General features: G+C 34.1%; 1 protein-coding gene across 7 annotated transcripts in view; it reads left to right on the top strand.

The window, feature by feature from the left end:
- The window catches only part of HIVEP1 (HIVEP zinc finger 1), a 221,581-nt gene that overhangs the window by 142,480 nt on the left and 59,975 nt on the right, over positions 1-19,126 (top strand). For 6 of the 7 annotated variants that reach the window (XM_031666913.1, XM_031666914.1, XM_021937002.2 and 3 more), the window contains one exon: positions 3,334-3,387. The exons of the other annotated variant lie outside the window; for it this stretch is intronic. In XM_031666913.1, the coding sequence (XP_031522773.1) occupies positions 3,334-3,387 (54 nt within the window). The remainder of the gene's footprint in view (positions 1-3,333; positions 3,388-19,126) is intronic. 7 annotated transcript variants of the gene reach the window in all.

Below are 19,126 nucleotides of genomic sequence, written 5' to 3' on the forward strand. Positions count from 1 at the left end.
CTCTTCTAGCCTATTGCTGTTTTAGCCACTGGCCTTTCTGGATCTTAGAGATTACGGATCCATTCATGTGTTTGCTGGGATCTTTTTTCCAAGTTATGGCTCCTCCAAGTATATTTAATGTAAAAATTGAATGAATTAACATTACATGTTAATTTAAATACAGTAATAACTCATTATAGTAAGAATGCATATTATTGACTTCAGGTATGAGTATTCTTTTTGTCTGTATATCTACTTTTGTTTTTAGGTAACAGCAACAGAGAAACTATTGTTTATTTCTCAATGTGTAGTTCTTTGTGAAATCGTTAACCCAGATCCCAGTGATGGTGGGGAGGGCATGTTGGGGGATGTCTCAGAATCTAAGGTACCATTTTTTTCCCTTTGCTCCCCTCCCCCAAATCAAGACTTACGGTGAGAGATGTGATTGCTGGCAAGTGTTACCCTTGGTAAAGGTTTGGCAAAATGGATGTGTTGAAAACTGCCTCTTACATTGATGAACTTAAAGCTGTAGATTTACAGTCTAGCAGGGAGCCCTGAAATTAATGTAGTTGTGAAAGGAGCAGGATTTTTCATTTTTAATAGTGAATTACATGTATGCGTAATATGTATGCATGTATGATATTAGTTGAAACGTAAAACCATATTTTTTCTCTGTCATGGTGAAAAAATATAAGTAACGCTTTATATATCAGTAAACTGTCTTGTATGAATCAATTAAGAGCGTGTAGTAAATGACTGCTTTCTTTGTAATTTTGGAGTCTTTTTTAAAACACATCATATTTACCAGGAGAATTATAAACACACACTAAATATAAACAGGAATTTTAATAAAACTTGCCCAAAGCAAAAGCTTTTATAATGGCTGTTACAAGCTAATTGGAGATTGTTTACCTGTTGATCTGGAGCTATAGGTAGAAGCATTTGAGGAGATACTTATTATATTTATTGTAGTAGATGTCCTAAATTAGTAGTCTGAATTTATATACTATTATTATCAAGGTAAAAGGTAACTTGATTAAAAATTTTAAAAATGGAGGCTAGTATTTTGTAAGCAAATATAAACTGGTTATTTTTGTAAGAGTTTTGTTATGTTGGGCCGGGCGCGGTGGCTCAAGCCTGTAATCCCAGCACTTTGGGAGGCCGAGACGGGCGGATCACGAGGTCAGGAGATCGAGACCATCCTGGCTGACACGGTGAAACCCCGTCTCTACTAAAAAATACAAAAACTTAGCCGGGCGAGGTGGCGGGCGCCTGTAGTCCCAGCTACTCGGGAGGCTGAGGCAGGAGAATGGCGTAAACCCAGGAGGTGGAGCTTGCAGTGAGCTGAGATCCGGCCACTGCACTCCAGCCTGGGCGACAGAGCGAGACTCCGTCTCAAAAAAAAAAAAAAGAGTTTTGTTATGTTGAAGTGCAAACAGAAAGTGGCCAAACTTCAATTACTTAATAACAGCTATTCTGTAAGTATTTGTTAATCATGAGTTTTTGTTGCTTTAGGCCACAACTGATTCTATTAAGAAGAGTTTTTATTATATAATGCAAAATTATGTGCACATAAACTATTAAGCACAGTTGTTACTACTGTGAATATATAATACATACATATTATTTATGATTCTTAAGTTTGGGTGAATTACTGGCATAGAAATAATAGTGCTTTGGTAATAAAAGTCCTTTTACGTGTTTTTCAAGTACTATATATTATGTGATTTGTCTATTATTTATAGTTTGAAAATCTACAGGTAATTCATGTATTTCATTTTTTAAAAGTGGGCCTTAGCCTTTTGTTACTTATACTGTGTTAATATAGATTTCATGCAAGCATTCCATATTTTTCTCTTTGAAGCAAAACTACCACTGAACGCAGGATCCAGTTTCTGTGTTTAACGTGTGTTTTTTTCCAGGACTATTTTCAACTTTGCTCATCGTTTCATGAACAGTAACTTTAAGTTTGTAAATCAGAAAAATTGTCTTATTCCAAAAATTGCCTGTACTACTCTCAAATTATATTCTGGATCTGATAATTCGCAGGAAGCAAATAAGACATTGCTGTGGGCGAAACATTTATCAGGATGAAAATTTAGTTTTTTTTGACTATTGTTGAGATGTAATGTCTCATATTTCAAACTAGCTTGCTTCCTTCGTTCTTTTCTCCCACTTTGCCTTGGCAGGTTGGATCAATATGCAATCGAAGGACGTTTCATCTGTAAATAGAAGGTTCTCTGAATTTCCTGGCCTTTCTGGCAAGATAGGGAGAGAGGCAGGTAGATCGGAGTTTGAAGGGCCCATGGTGTGCGGTGTCTGCCTTTTATTTATTTGGGGTAGGATACCATATTGGAGGTTACATCTTCCATGGCCAGTGAGCAGTGGTAGGGTCAGCATTGGAGACAATTTCTGAGGCTGATGCATTTATCTAAATTGTGCTTACACATTTGGGATATCTGGAATGTTACATAATTATCAGTGTTGTCTTCAGTTCAGTACAATATAGTACCCTGGGAATTTGTTCCTTTTACCATTTTAATAAGTACCTAGACCAGTGTGTTAAATTTGGAATCGATTACTGCCCATGGCATGAAGTATGTATATCCTTATAAAATTTAAATTAATTATTATTGAAATAGAACATGCACATATTTAGAAAATCCAGTTGTGCCCAGAGCCCCAGGTCAAAGAACAGCAGGAGCGAGGCGCTGCTCCCAACTCTCTTAGTTATTGCTCCTGGATTCCATCTGTCTGACAAAACTGTGCACATGTGTAGCAGTTCTGCAGTCAGTTGTATATAGTACCTCTTTAATGCAGTACTCTGCCCTCATACTTCATAGATGCTGTCAGCTCTGTGCTGCCAGCAAGGGATAGACACTTCCTGCCATGCCACATTTCAGCTCGTCCTCGCCTCTGTTTTTCCATCCTTTTCTGTCTTCTGCCTTAGGTCTTAGCTTTGCTCAGTCTGGTCGTTTCTAAGCTAGTAGGCATTTGTCATATCTCTAAAATCCCTGTTAGGTACTTTGAATGTAAAGGTAGTATTATTTTTAGATACTTTTATTAGATGACTAAACTTTTAAAGCTGTAGTTCAGTATCTAAAGTGCACTAATTATTTGCATTATGAAAACATTTTTTAATTGGAAATAGTCCTTGTGACTAAGAAATTATTAAAATTATAAATTTAAAAGGGAATATATTCTTCAACAGTTTATACACGTCTGTATCGTAATTTATTCAACACATATTTATTACTGTATATCCGACACTGTTTAAAAGTAGTGTGTTTGTTTTACTGTATTCTTATTTATCTCAGGTAAATTGATTTATAAATTTTTCTCTGTTTTTCTTAGACAAAATTGAAGAAGCACAAAAAGAACTTAATGGGGCAGAAGTTTCAAAAAAAGGTAAATTAAAATCAGCTTGAATGTAAACTTTATTCTTGCAGTGATGCCTATACATATACCTCATAAATATAGCCTTATGAAATAAATCAATGTAGACATATCACAAAATTAGAAATCCCCTTGAAATTATTGATACTTAACATTTTGTGGACTTTGCTTTATGAAACATTTTGGCCACATAGCACATTCTATAACTGTTTCCCACATATTAATGTATGGCTGGTAGAAGTGTGAAAGGTTATTGCAACTCTGTTGAAAGTCCTGTTTGTGAGACCGTCCTGTAGCAATGAAAGTGCCATTATAAGGAACACAGTTGGCTGTGTCCATGCATGTGTGTTCATGTGTGTATTCGTGTGATGCAGTTTTTGTTTTTGTAGTGACAAAAACCTAAGACAACTAAAACAGCCTGAATACCAGTCAGTGGAAGAATAGTTGAATAATTTGTAGTATACTCATATTTTGGGATATCATGCAGCTTTGAAAAAATGTTAATTACTTTAGTTGATGGTGATGACTTATCAAATAAGAAAACAACATTGCAATGTAGCATGTAAAATATCTTATTTTTTGGTGAAAACTAACAAAGTCAAGTGTGTATACAACTATCTATGTGTATATATGTATACATACACACACAGAGGCTTCTATGAGATTGGACAATGTTGGAAAGGATTTATACACAGAACTGTGTGTAATAGTGGGAAGAGGAGCAAGGGAAGATGCCCCACTCATTTATATGCCTTTGTATTATTTCACTAGTTACAATGTGTATAATTTTATATTAAAATTAAAAACTTGAAAAAATTGGTTTTCACCATAGAAAACACTGATTATCTTTCCAAGTAATATAAGAAAATAGATGTGATGCAGAAGATCACGTAGGGATGGTCACATAGTGAGGTGCATAGTGTTTAAACACTATCTGTTAATGAGCAGAATTGATTATATGCTTTTAATATTGTGGGAGAATTAAGTTTTCTTTATGACATTTGTATTCCATGATTTATTATTTATTTTGCCTTGTTTATATCTTCGAGTTACAGCCGACTATTTTGACAGAGTAATTTAGCTAAATAGGATTCCAATTGAAAGCCTTTTTACAAAAAATAGCTTTTAAATCTAGTTAGACTACTGAGTAGGTGTCTGTAGGGGAAATAATTTCTTGCCATGCCAGTTCTCCATCTCTTGGACCAGGCTGTGAAGCCTCCAAGATGGTTTGGGGTTGGTCTTACATTTATGGGGTACTGGGTAGCACCCCTCGTGTCTTCCTTCTCCTCACCCCACACTCCTTCCATGGACACTCTGGAAGGGCCATGTAGTTCTGACCCTCTAATGACGTTCTTGCAGAAAAGCAAGGATAGAAAGAGTACAGATGTCTCCATGGCCACGTTGTCCCTTTGAAGGGCTGACTGACTTTAACGCATAAGGCGTTTAAGGCACTCGGGTTGTAAGAGGCTGTACTTTTAAAGTTTTGTCTATAGCCAGCTTTTTTTTTTTTTAATTTTTATTTTTTTTACATCTAGTCATAGTTTAGAGCTGCTTCAATTAGCAAAGTAAATGTGAGCTTGTCTTCCTTTTCCTTGTTACTTCTTTGGCAAGAGTTTTCAGAGCAGTGAACTAAATGCCTGATAGGAAGGAGGAAATGAAACAAAGGTTCTAGAAAGAGAAATTGGATAATGAGGTTCAGAATAATGGATTGGGCTACAGTTGGCAGGCTACACTTATTTAAGAGCTAGGATGAATACCAAGTGAGCATTGTTCTGTGCAGTTCACTGCATAGAATTACTACTTGGCTTTCATTTTTATACAGAAATTAAAAATAAAATAGTTTTCCCTTTCAAATATAAGTAAGAAATAATATCAGTTTCTCTTTAACAACATGAAAAGTCTGAGTAACAGTGGTGTTGAGATTTTTCAAACCTTTTCTTGCTGTTACCTATTTTATTTTAAAGGATATTCATTTCTTTCATCAAAGAATATGCTTTAAAATATAGTCATTCGTTTTAGATTATGGTAAGTCATCTATAATAGATCTCTTTTTCATTGTTTTTCTGATGTACTTTGGGTTTTTTCCCCCTGTAAGTTTAGCCACATTCGCTTTTTAAAAAAATTATTTTTAAACACTGCTTGTAGTTCTAATGCTTTGTCTCCATTGAAGGTTCTGTGGTCTTTAACTTATTCAAGGCTCTTTCTCCCTTTCTCTCTTTTTTGTAATTATTAGGACAAGTAACTAATTTATTTTCAGAAGCATCTAGCATAGTAGTAGGCTCTTAAAAGCAACTTCCTCATTAATAGATTAAAAAAGACGTTTCCTCCTGTATTTTAATAATTTAAGGAGGATTAAATCTGTTTACTGTAATATGGAAATAAAGAAACTGACTTTGCCTATCATACACCAATAGAATAAAGCAATGCACTGAATTATGTTAATGTACTTATTTTATTCTTTTTCTCTTTTGAATGAAAATCAGATGACTTTAATTTGATTTATTTTTATTTTAATCAATTTGGGGGTAGATACAAGGATGCAACATTCACACAAGTCTCCATAATGTCATTATGTTTTTCCTTACAGTGCTATCTCCAGATTCATAACACGCATTGTGCTTGACACTATTTTTAAAATTATTGAGTGGGATTTAAATGAAATAGTGACTGTCACAGATGTGGTAATGGAATATGAATAAAATTAACTGAGAAGAAATAAATAGATCGATTAGGAGAGATTTTATGGCTTTCTCAAGCTTTAATTTTAATACTCTGTTTTAAGTTTTTGTCTTATAATATTTGACACATATACATTAATATGTAATATATGTAGCATATTAAATTACAAAGCATAAGAAAGACATGGTAGTCTTTGATTCTCACACCCAATTTAAGAATGGAAATGTTACCAGTGCCATTGTATCCACCCACATGCTGATGGGCAATTCATCCCATTGTCTCTTCTGTAGAGGTTTTACTGTCCTTAGTTTTGTGTTACTCATTTCAGTCCTTTTAAAAAGCAATTATGTCGTATGAATATGTATCTCCAAACAATATATTTTCTAGTTGTGCCTGAATTTGAACTTTTAAATGAAACGATAATTGTACATAGTCTTCTGCAGCTTTTTTCACTTACCGTTGTTCCTAAGGTTCACGAAACCATGCTGTTGCACATAGCTGTTACTTTTCATTATTGTAATAATATTGCATTGTATGAAATTGTTGGCCCATTCTTCTGTTGATAGATTTAAGTTATTTCCACCTTTTTTGCTATCATAAACAATGCAGGTATGAATATTTTTGTATCCTGGTGCCTATGTGTGAGTTTTCTAGAGCATATATAGGGAATGTGGATGCTCAGCTCTGCAAAATGATGCTATGTTGTTTTCCAGAGTTTTTTGGGGGAATCTTTTTGCATTCCCACCATCAGTGTCCAAGAATTGATTTTGTACTATCAAGTGCAAGGTATTTTTAGTCTTTTATTCTTTTTCTAATTGAATAGATGTTAAATACTCTTTTATTCTGCTTTGGTTTTTGTTTCCCTGATTACTAATGTTAAAAGAAAAACTTAAGACACAAAAGTTTAACGGATTTTATTTAAACAAAGAATTATTCATGAATCAGGCATCATTCAGAAGCAGAAGAGGTTCAGAGAGCTCTGCTGAGCGGTGTGAGCAGCAAGCTTGTATAGGCTGAACACGGAAGCAAAGTGAGAAGTCACCTGTTTGGCTGCAACTAGGCATCTGCCTTCTTTGGATAGGGCGTGATGAAGTGTTTGCTGTATTTGGGCATGATCTGATCAGTTGACTGCCTGCAAAGTAGCGATTTGTTACAAAAAAATACTCTAAATTAGGTTTCTGTTTGTGTGCACACTAAATTAGGTTGCAGTTTGTTAGGTCATAACTCAAGGTAAGGAGACAGCCTCAGGCAAATGGCCTCCTGCTTATTTAGTTTAAGAATGTCAAACATGTCTTCATTTGTATTCCCCTTTACTGAAATGCTTGCTAGTATCATTTTTCCCTTTTGTAAAAATTGAGTTGTCTTTTTCTTAATATATTTTGAATAACTATCTTTATTCATTTTATGTGCTTTATTTTTCAGATTTATTTTTTACTTTGTTTAAAGTGCCTTCTATTCACTAAAGCGAATGGAAGCTCTTGATTTTAATATTGTCAACCTATTAATTTCTTGCTTTTGTGATTCATTTTTTTGTATTTTTATTTGTCTTAAATTATTCTCTACCACAAGGTCTTAAGTGTATATATATTTTTCTATATTTTCTTCTAAAAGACTTCCACATTTCAGATTAAAAAGCCGTCTGGAGTTTGTTTTTTTAAAAAAATATACTTAGTTTTTTATTGTAGTGTAAGTTAGGATTCAAGCTTCTTTTTTTTCTCAAGTGGATAACCATTGCTAATATTGTTAAATGTCCCTGAAACATTTAGTATGTTTTCTTTTTACTGTTTCATGTTAATTTTTCATTTTTGTGTTGGTTTGTTTCTTAGCTCTCTGTTCTGTTCTATGAATTTGTGTGCCCATGTTTTAATATCACAATATGTTAATTATTTACCACTTTATTGTCTTGATATACAGTGTGCAGTAACCAGTATACACTGTATACAGGACGGGTTATTTGCCTGCAGAACTGTTTTGCCTATAGTTCTTTGCCCATCTATTTGAATTTTACAGTCAGGTTTTTAAAAAGCTTGTTGGAATTTTGTTTGGGTTTGATTGAATTCGGGGCAAACTGAATTCAAATTTGATTGAATTCAAATTTGATTGAATTCAGAGTTTTCAGGCCTCCTATTCAAAAAAGATTGTATATTTCTGATACTTGTGTTTTCTTTAGTGTTTTATCATTTTTCTCCATATGAATCTTTAATTTTTTTTGCTCTCTTTCTTAGAATTTAGTGTTTTCCTCATTTTAATATTTTTTTCTTTTGTAAAATTGTTTTCTAGCTCCTGGCAAATAAAAATGCAATATATTTTTGAATATTTATTTTATATCCAGCTATTTGGCTGGATTCTCATTCATTATGAAAATTGCTGGTGTTTTCAGATTTTCTTGTCATATCAACTGGGAATAATGAAAGTGTGTTTCTTAATTTTGAAATCATTGTTTCTTTATTTTTTTTATCTTGCTCAGTCGGCTCCAGTAAAACTGGTCTCTTAGACTTGTTCCTGATTGTAAAGAAAATGCTTCTAATTTTTCACCATTAAAATGTTCGCTATCTTTTTTTGTGGGAAGAGATTCTGTATATTTTTTAATTGCTTAAAGGTGTTATCTTCTATTTTTTATTTGTTGAAATTATTTTTAAAAAATCATAAATTGATTTTTATTTTTATCACGTTTTGTTTCTATGTAAAGATGATCTTACTATGTCCTTCATTCTTTCATTCTGATGTTTAAAAGTGACTTACATGTCTTTAAACCAATGTGGTCATGATGTTTAATCTTAATCACTGCTAGATTTGATTTGTTAATATTTTATTGAAGAATTTTGAATCCATGTTCAAGGCATTGGTTTATATTTTTATTATTTTTTATAATTTTCTCTGGCTGATTTTGTTTTAAGGTTATGCTAGTCTGATTGGATGATTCGAGGGCTATATGCTTCTGATTCCCATGGAGCTGTTTGTTTGATATTGGAATTGTACCTTTGTAGGCAAGTCTTACAACATATTTTGACTTTTGGGAAGGACTGCAGAGTAGACTTTTAACTCCCAATTCAGTGTACTTAACAGTAAGGATTATCCAAACATTCTATTTTCTCTTCAGTTTTAGGAAGTTGTGTTTTTCTTATAATTTATCCATCTTAACAGTTACATCTATTGGCAAAAAATCATTCATAGTATTTTCTTGCTCTCTTTCATTTCTGCTGTGTGTGTAGTTATGTCTATTTTTTATTGCTTCTGTCATTCATTTGTGCCTCTCCTTGCTTTCTTGGTAAGAGTTGCCAGTTTTCTGTTTCACTTTATTTTTATTTTGCCAACATCTGGTTTTCATGATACTTTCTTGCTTCATCCTTTTTAGTTTCATTAAATTTTGTTCTTGTTTATCTTTTCCTGTCTTTTTTTTTAGGTTTGTTTTGTTACTCAAATTTCTTAACTTGGAATGCTCATTCATTTTTAAGCCTTTATTCTGCTCTATTGGCATCACTTAAAGCTGTTAATTTCCTTGTAAGTATTGCTTAGATGTATCATACACAATTTTGTATTTGTTAGTTTCATTCTTTTCTATGCTGGTTTCTTCTCTGACCCCCACCCACCCCAAATCATGTTTGATTTTTTTTCCTCCACATAGATGAGGATCTTACTATTTTTTAGTAATTTCTCACTTAATTGCATTGTGTTGTTAATTGTTTTATAAAACCATTTAGGATATCCAAAATTATTTCTTCTCTGTTTCTGAATAGCGTGTAATCAACATTTTCTGAGAATGTGATATAAAAGTACTCATAGATTTTATGTTAGAAACTAAGCATTTCTTAAGTAAATTAATCATTTTGCCGTGATGAAAAAGCTGAAGTTGAAAAATGTTAAATAACTTAATCCAAGGGAGTGCAACCAGAAAGTACATGAGGAAAATGAAGCCCATGGCTTGGACTGTGCTATTCTGATACTATTCCCTGGTATAACTAGATAAGATCTGTGTTAAAGTGATAGTTGAATTTCTGGTACAGTTTTATTTCTGTTCTAACTTACCCTTGTGAATGATGGAATTATGATAGTAGTCACCTACGGAAACGTTATGATCCAGGATAAAATAGTTAGGATTCAGACAATGGCCATAGAGAAAGGTGGAGACTTTAGGTCAGCTTGCATTATGATTTTTTTAACATTATTTTCTGTCTCACAATAAGAACCTACAATTGCCACTATCATTACCAGTAATTTCTTTTCAGCAGCAGTGGTATCACTCTTACATTATATACTTCAGCCCCAGAACATTTTTATTTTTTAAATAATTTCTGTATCACCATCTATGTAAGAGTAAGAGGGCCTAAATATATATAGGTAGTTTATATGGGTTAAGAAATATAGTAAGGAAATCTGTTCTAGTATGAATGATATTCATATTTGCTCTGAAAAATCAGTTGATACGTGGGATTTTTGTTAACATAGGCATGATTTATTTCCTGAAATATGCTTCGCTTATCTGGGGAAGCTTGAGGGAAGTTAAGTTCCTGTGTAAAACGAGACTAAGTCAGAAGTGAGAGTGGCACTCCACTGGATCATGAACTCTATAATGTGTCAGTAAAGATGCCAGTTTCTTACCTACATTTCTACATTAGAAAATGAATATTTGTATTCATTTTATAATGATATTATTACAAAATTTTAATTTTTTGGAAGATAATGTGAATGAGTTTCTAAGGGGTGAAAAATGGTGACTCTCATTAAAAAAATTTTTTTAATTACCACATATAACTTTTTTTAAGACAAAGGCTAATTTCAAATAAATATTTTATGTTAATAAGGGCATGCTTTATTGCCAGTGACGCTCTTCCTTAAACATTCTGCTGAGTATAATTAAGAAAATACAAGAGCATATTCTTGTAATTAGGGATGACAAAGTCCTTCCTATGTAATAGCGAAATTTAGGTAGTATAGTAGAAAAGTTGGACAGATTTTATTAAATTAAAATGAAGAATGTCAGTACCATAAAAGATAAGATGAAAATGTTTTAAAACTGGGAGAACATTTGTACAATAAAACAAAACTTGATAGGCTTACCTTAGAAGGGTATTGACAGTTTACAAAATGAAAGCTCATGTAGATATGGCTAGAGGAAAGACTAGTGTAGTTTTTTTGTGAGATGTCTGAATGATAAGAGTATTTTTAAAGGAATGCAGTTTTATTATTTTGATATTATATTGATATTAACTAGTTTATTTTTTATCCAGTTGTGGTCCTTGGGTTTCTTAATTATTAGGAAATAATATATTTTCATGAAAATGTTTAATAGAGGTTTATTTTAAATAACAATATTTGTAGATCCTAGTCTCTTAATGTTAAATGCCCTAATGTTAAATGCCCTATCATGTTTTTTCCTTGTACCTCTCGTTGATTTATTTAGTGAATTGTTGTGATGCACCAGCCTTTTTTTTTTTTCCGCCCTGAGAAATAGATAGGAAAGAAAGTCTAAACCTTAAAGGAGCCCGCAAGCTTTAATCCAGCTCTTTCCCAAATCATCGTAAATCCTGAACTGGTAGAGCAAAAATTCATGAGGTAGACTGGCAGCAGTGCCTAACAAATTTCCCTTGGGAAAACAGCAACAGATTTTTTTATTTTTTAGAAAAGAAAGTCATCTCCTTTTTTTACTATTAAAATTTCAAATTTAAATATTCATATCTTATGAAGTATTCTCTTAGTGTAACAGACAGTGAATGCTGTGAGCTTAACTTACAGGGAAATTAGTATTGTTTTAATAATTTGTGTCATTTATATAAGTTAAAGGTATCATGTGTTAACCATGTCAATATTTTGAGAAATTTAAAAATCCCAAATCCCAAGAGATCATTGCCTTTCAGATAGACTGCCAACTTCATGAAAGATGATTTGCATAATGACATAAACAAAGCATTTTGTAGTACATTAATGTAAAATAAATGTCTTCAAATATCCTGTCCTTACTGTGTTTAAGTTCAAACATTGCTCCTTTTGAAATATGAAAGCAAAAATTCTCAATATTTCCTAACAGTGTTACTCATCACGGTCTATTGAGCCATTTATTAGAGACTTAAATAGCTAACCTGATTTTAATTTTATAGGATGATTCATAGAAAGACTCACATTCTTGTGCATACTTAATAGCATATTTCATTGACTTCAAAATGCTATTGATTGCAAGATGCACAATGATTTTATGCATCCTTTAGCAAGGAGAAAAGTCACTGCCAATTAAGTTATGACACAGTGCTCTTATAATTGATTAGAAGATGCATCCTGATTTTAGAGGGATTAAAGTGTTTTTTAAAATTTGTCTTACATTATATTAAATACATATTTATCTCCACTGGTACATTTTTTGACAAGAAAGATAAAGTAATTAAGATAATGGCATATGGATTTGAGCTGCTTTGACAGCATCCCTGAGGACTGTGAAAAACAAAGGATTGAAATTATCCTAGAGGCTCATTTGCGGATTCATGGAAGAGTGGTATGGGGAGAAAAACCCAGGTTTTGTTTGTTTCACTTTGCTTCTTAGGTGATTGACTTCATGCCGTATGTCTCAGTATTTTCTATATAAATAATGCCACAGGGTGACTTATAAGGATAATATGTGTTGCTGTTCATCTATTTAGGCTTTTCCCCAGGTTTGCTACTGTATTCTCTATATAAGACCAAAAAGAAAGAAAGAGGTAAGCTTGTATATATTTTGCCTACATAGAGATTTATTCTTTTTCTCATGTTTCCTCAGAGAAGAGGGCAGACATGTTGTGTAAACCTAAAGAATATAATTTGAGGGCAGAAATAGTAAAAAATAAAAGTGAGAGAAGGCAGATAAATTGAAGGCAGATAAAGAACTAGGAGGAAGTCTAGAAAATGAATTTTAAAAAATGAAAAAACAAAGCATGGAAATAACAAAGTATCATTTAACCAAAAATATGGGGTTCTTTTATTGCTTCACTATGCAAAGGGTATTTTGTGGAGCTATGCTACACGCAGGAAATTTATCAGACTTTGAAGGATGTAGCTTAGAATTTTTCCCTGACCACCAAGCAATGGGGTGTAAAATTATTTTATTTAAGAAAAGAGTTGGAAGTAGCAAATGAGATTCTGTGGATGAGTGGGGAAGGGCAAGAAGAGGACTTAAAAGCATCGCAATGAAAACAAATGTATGTAATAACATTTATGCATGGCCTGATCTGCAGTGGGAGGTGGACTACGGGAGCCCGAGGGACGCTTTGGGAGTCCAGCCCACTTTGAAGGAGCAGGAGCCGGAGGGAAATGTCACTGAGTTTTTGGCCTGGAGGAGTGTGTTTATTTCAGCAGGCCCACCCCACATCATGTAGTTAGCCATTTAGTCACTGTTTAGCATGACCCTCATATGTGAAGAAAAAACATGGTAACGTAGATACAACTCACTGCTCCGCACCCTCACCCTCTCACCTCTGCCTGGGGTCTCCTCACATTTTCCCCTGTACAGTTTTGACCACAGTCATAGTGCAGCGCTTACTACAATTCTTAGTGCATGCAGTAGGCATTTGACAAACATTTATTGCATCAACGATGATGGATGGTAGAGGTGTCAGAAAGGATGGATTCCTTTACTTAACAGGCAGGATTTGTAAACAATGTGTTATTATTGCTTTCTTTGATTTCTTAAGTGTAGTTAGATATGTAATCTAGATTGCTTTTCTGAAGTAAATTATTTCTTTCCTCATACTAAATTATCTAATGCAGTGATGTATACAGTTTGTGTATGTCACTGTCACAAAAATAAAAGCTTCCTTCTTTAACAGCTCCTAATGAATCCTTTCTTATGACTTCATTGAATCAGGAAGACTGAGACTATTCTGAGTGTAGTTACTTTGTAATATCATAACATCTTTGTAAACCTGGTGGGAGGCTGTGATAGCGTGAAGACCTGAGGATTCCAGGTTTCTGGTGTTAACACTACAACCTACAACTCAAACGTCCTGGTGGTAGAAATGTTAATCAAGGGGAGTTCACATTTCCCTGTTCTGGTAATAGACAGTATTGCCTGGGATTTAACCCTTTCTTGCTGATGTAGGGTCAGTTGGAGTGCTAGTGAACTAGCTGGGACAGGCTTAGAGGGGTTGGCTAGGGAGAGAGTTAACAATTTATAGCATTTTTTAAAGTGGTAAAAATACTCCCCACCGTGGATGATTTCAACCTACCAAATGGTTGTGGCTTGCAAAATTCCTGAATGAATATTTAGTAGTGGAGTGGTCCACAGCACACATTGCTTGGAGAAATCATTATCATACTATATTCTTGTGGATTCAACTATTGTATACTGTCGTAAGAGACAGACATAACACTGACTGGACACTAATCCTAAGTTTAAAGATCCTAGAACTTTCTTAGAAAAATCACTGAAGTCTTTGGAATCTTTCTCGTGAAAGTGAGGCAAGAGGATATAAACCCCAAAGACTCAGGGGAGAGAAATGTGACTACTGTTCTGTAAACCTAGTGTTTTAGTTGAAGGCTGAATCAACCTTCTACTAAGTGATTTTCTTAAACCTGTAAAAATAGCATCAGAATACAGGGTGAGTATCCCTAATCTGAAAATCTGAAATCTAAAATGCTTCAAAATTTGAAACTTTTTGAGCACTAGTATGATGCTCAAAAGAAATGCTCATTGGAGCATTTCGGATTTCAGATTTTCAGAGTAGGGATGCTCAGCCAGCAAGTAAATGCAAATATTCCAAAATCTGAAAAAAAATCAGAAATCCAAAACACTTCTGGTCCCAAGCATTTTGGATGAGAGATAGTATGTATTTGGTTTTCTCATCAGCGTCAGTTATCTTGTTAGCAACATTCAGGTTTGTCTTTCAGCTCTCTGCTACTTTTGTACAAACCATGCTATACAACATTAGAGCAAGTTATAAAAATAGAAAATGTATTTATTTCATGACACTACACATCAGTTGTCACTTTTCTATTACCTTTTGTGCTAACCCAGCTATATCATAGCCAAAGAGGACCTGTGTTGAGTTACAAAATTGTTCTTACCACTTTCTGTGAAGTGCTTGTCAGGAGTCAGGCAAAGTGCTTATTGAAAAGACAAATAAGAAGGTTAATACAACAAATACTCTAAGTATATACTTGGTTTTCTTCTCTTAGTGGCTTGTTTAAAAGACATAGTTATGTTAAGTAATGATAACAGTGTATTTTTGAACTGTAACATTTATAAGTATAATATGTATATAACAGTAATAACACAAAAGGAGGAAAAAGGAAAATAGAGCTATGTAGGCATAATGTTGCCACATCTCACTGGAATTAAGTTAATATAAATCTAAAGAGACTCTGAAGATGTGAGGTAAGTCCTAGAGCTACTACAAAGGAAATAATCGAAAATCTCTATAAGTGAAAAAATCATTAAAGAAATTAAATATTACATGTGAAAATATTCACTTAATGTAAAAGAAGACATTAAAGGAGAAGTAGAGGAACAAAAAAAAAAAAGACACAAGACATACAGAAACAAAAAGTGAAATTGCAGGCATAAATTCAGCTATGTCAATAATATCAATAATGTGAATGGATTAAACAGTCCAATCAAAGGCAGAGATTGTCAGACCAGATTAAAGAAACAAGATCTGACTATACACTGTCTGCACTGGCACTCACTTTAGATCCAAGACACAAATATATTGGAAGTGAAAGGATAGGAAAAGCTATATCATGCAAATAGCAAGCATAAGAAAGCTGGAGTGGCTATGTTAATATCAAAAGGGACTTTAAAATAAAAAAATGTTACTAGAGGTAAAGAGACATTTTCTAATGATGAAAGTGTCAATTCATCAGGAAGGTATAACAGTTACAAACATGTATCCACCTGACAACAGAGCCTCAAAATACATGAAGCAAAAACTCATAAAAATGAAGGGAGAAACAGACAATTCAACGATAACAGTTGGAGACTTCATTACCCCACTTTTAATAATGGATGGAATCTTCTAGACAGAACGTCAGCAAGGAAATAGAAGACTTGACTGCCAACACTGTAAGCCAAGTAGACCTAAATACTCCACCCAAGAACAACAGAATACACATTATTCTTCAGATACATGGAATATTCTTCAGGATAGACCATCACCTAGGCCATAAAACAGTTGATCATTAAATCAAACAGGATTGAAATAATATAGTTTGCTCCAACTGCCATGGAATGAAATTAGAAATCAATAAGAGAAGTGTACTGATGTGAAAAAATTCTTCCAGTCCCACATTGTTCCTAAGAGGAGGAGAAATGTCAGTCAGCAAAGCAGAACTTCTGTTGTACAAACGACACCAAGGCTTTCCAGACAAGTAGACTAGGAACATTGCTGTCATACTGATAACAGGTAATTCTGCATTTGAATCCCTCTACATGAGGAAACTAGCAAAGAGAACTGCCTCTGGAAATATTTTCTTTGAAACAAAAATACAGCTTGACATACAACTAGAATTCCTCCAAAAAAAACCTCAAAGTAAAAAGCATCTTTGTAAGTATCAAGCAAGAAGCAGATTATTTGAAGATAGAGAAATACATTTGATCTCATTTTCTTAAGGTAGAATCAGAGCATGTTAAGAGCTGAAACTTGGCCGGGCGCGGTGGCTCAAGCCTGTAATCCCAGCACTTTGGGAGGCCGAGACGGGCGGATCACGAGGTCAGGAGATCGAGACCATCCTGGCTAACACTGTGAAACCCCGTCTCTACTAAAAAATACAAAAAAAAACCCAAAAAAACAAAAAAAACTAGCCGGGTGAGGTGGCGGGCGCCTGTAGTCCCAGCTACTCGGGAGGCTGAGGCAGGAGAATGGCATAAACCCGGGAGGCGGAGCTTGCAGTGACCTGAGATCCGGCCACTGCACTCCAGCCTGGGCGACAGAGTGAGACTCCGTCTCAAAAAAAAAAAAGAGCTGAAACTTTTAGTACAGAAATATACTTTTGACTCAGTGTTTTTATGTTGTCAGTTCTTAAGGACATACTTATAAAATGATTATTTTGGTTTTTTATGTTCATTTTATTTTAATAGTGTTCAGTATACTTGAAATATTTTGTATTTTAATAATTAGAATAATAGCTTTTTAAAGAAAGTTATTGTAAAACATCAAATAAAATGTATGTTTATGAGTTTTTTTTATCAGAAGGGTATTAAACGTTTGGTTTCACTGAAGCTAAAATACCAGTGTTAATCCTGGCGCTTTAGTATGATAGAAATATACATGCTGAAAAAGTGGTGTAGCCATTTTGTCCTAGTATTGCAATTGCACCCAGCGATGGTGTTGATGATGTAATAATGATAATAATAATCATATCAACAGAAAAAATAATGATGAACTAAAATGGAAGTTCTGGGCACAATGCCAATCTGTCTGCATGCATTATCTCAAATAATTCTCACAACCCCGTGAGGTGCCAGTATCTGTGTTTTGCAGATAATGAAGGCTCAATAATAGAACTTACCCAAGGTCACATAGCTAAAGCGGCAGAGCCAGAACCTAGACCCTGGCTTCCCTGTCTTCAGAGTTCACCAGAGGACATGCGTGAACAGTGATGATTTGGAGAAAAAGTGAGCGAAAGTGGGAACTCGCTGCGAAAGTCCAGGATAGTTTCTAGTTTAGACAGCTGCATGAATGACTGTGTCACACATGGAGACTTACCATTTTTTTTTTTTTTATCTATCTGGACTTAACTGTATTAGGCAGCTGTTGTTATATTTAATATTCTGGAACATTTAATATATGTTACTTGAAAGTTTTGAGTGTTTTTGAGGGAAGGAGAAAGTATCGTGTAGGTCCTTAATAGTGTATTCTTACTTTCTTCCTCAGAGACCTGTTCAAGTTTTTGCTTTCTTGGGCCAATTTTATTTACAATTTAAGTTAAATTTTATGTGTTATTCAAGTTGTCTAAAATTAAAATAGAATACAATATTCTCATAATTTTAAAGAGTTTCTTTTAGCTTTCCATTTGTGCAAGTTTGTTGTGACAGATTCTTTCAAGTGTCATTTACTAGAAAAGGTGTATTTCACTTTCATTCTTGGAAAATATTCTTGCTGGGTTTGGAAGCATAGAAGTCTAGCGTGGCATTTTATTTTCTTGAGTACATTGTTGGTGTAGAGGTGTCAGTCTATTGCTTCTTTGAAGGTAATCTGGCTTTTAAAAATTACCAGTAATTTTTTAAATTATTTTTAAGATTTTGGGCCTTGTCTTTGACTTTTACAGTTTTAAAGTGATGTATGCAGGTATGATTTCTCTATATTTATCTTGCGTGTGGTTTAGAGTGCTCTTGAATCTGTAGATTCATGCATTTCATTCATTTTTAACAATTTTTAGACTTTATCTCCTTACTTATTGCCTCTGCCCCATTGTTTATCTTTCCACCTTCTTTGTTTTGTTACTTTCTGGATGTTGTATCCTTTGGTCTCCTGATACTTTATTGTGTGTTGTTTTCATCTGACTTATTCTCTCTCTCTCTCTCTCTCTCTCTCCCCCTCCCCTTTTCTTTCCTTCCCCCACCCACCCCGAGACAGGGTCTTGCTCAGTCATTCAGGCTGATAATAGCTCACTATAGCCTCAAACACCTGGGCTCAAGCCAGTCCTCTTGCCTCAGCCTCCCAGGTAACTGAAACTACAGGCATGCACCACTGCACCCAGATTATATTTCTGGGGTTTTTTGTTTGTTTGTTTTATTTTTTTAGAGACAAAGTCTTGCTATATTGTTCAGCCTGGTCTTGAACTTCTGGCCTCAAGCAATCTTCCTGCCTCAACCTCCTGAGTAGCTGAGAGTGGCAACCTCTGTGAGCCACTACACCCAGCAACTGTCTTTTTCAGTTGTTCTAATCCAAACTTAAATCTATCTTAGTTCTATTATGGTACTTTTTTCAATTCTATAATTTATATTTGGCTGTTCAAATCTGCTATGTCTCTTTATACTTCCAGTTTTCTGAAATTTCCAGTATTCTTGTCCTTAAGTAAGCACATTTATTCTAAAGTCTTTGTGTATTCATTCCAATATATTGGACCCCTGGAAATCTGTTCATAATGTTGGTTCTTTCATGTTGAATTA

This window comes from Papio anubis, chromosome 6, assembly GCF_008728515.1.
Source record: "Papio anubis isolate 15944 chromosome 6, Panubis1.0, whole genome shotgun sequence".
Taxonomy (NCBI): Eukaryota; Metazoa; Chordata; class Mammalia; order Primates; family Cercopithecidae; genus Papio; species Papio anubis.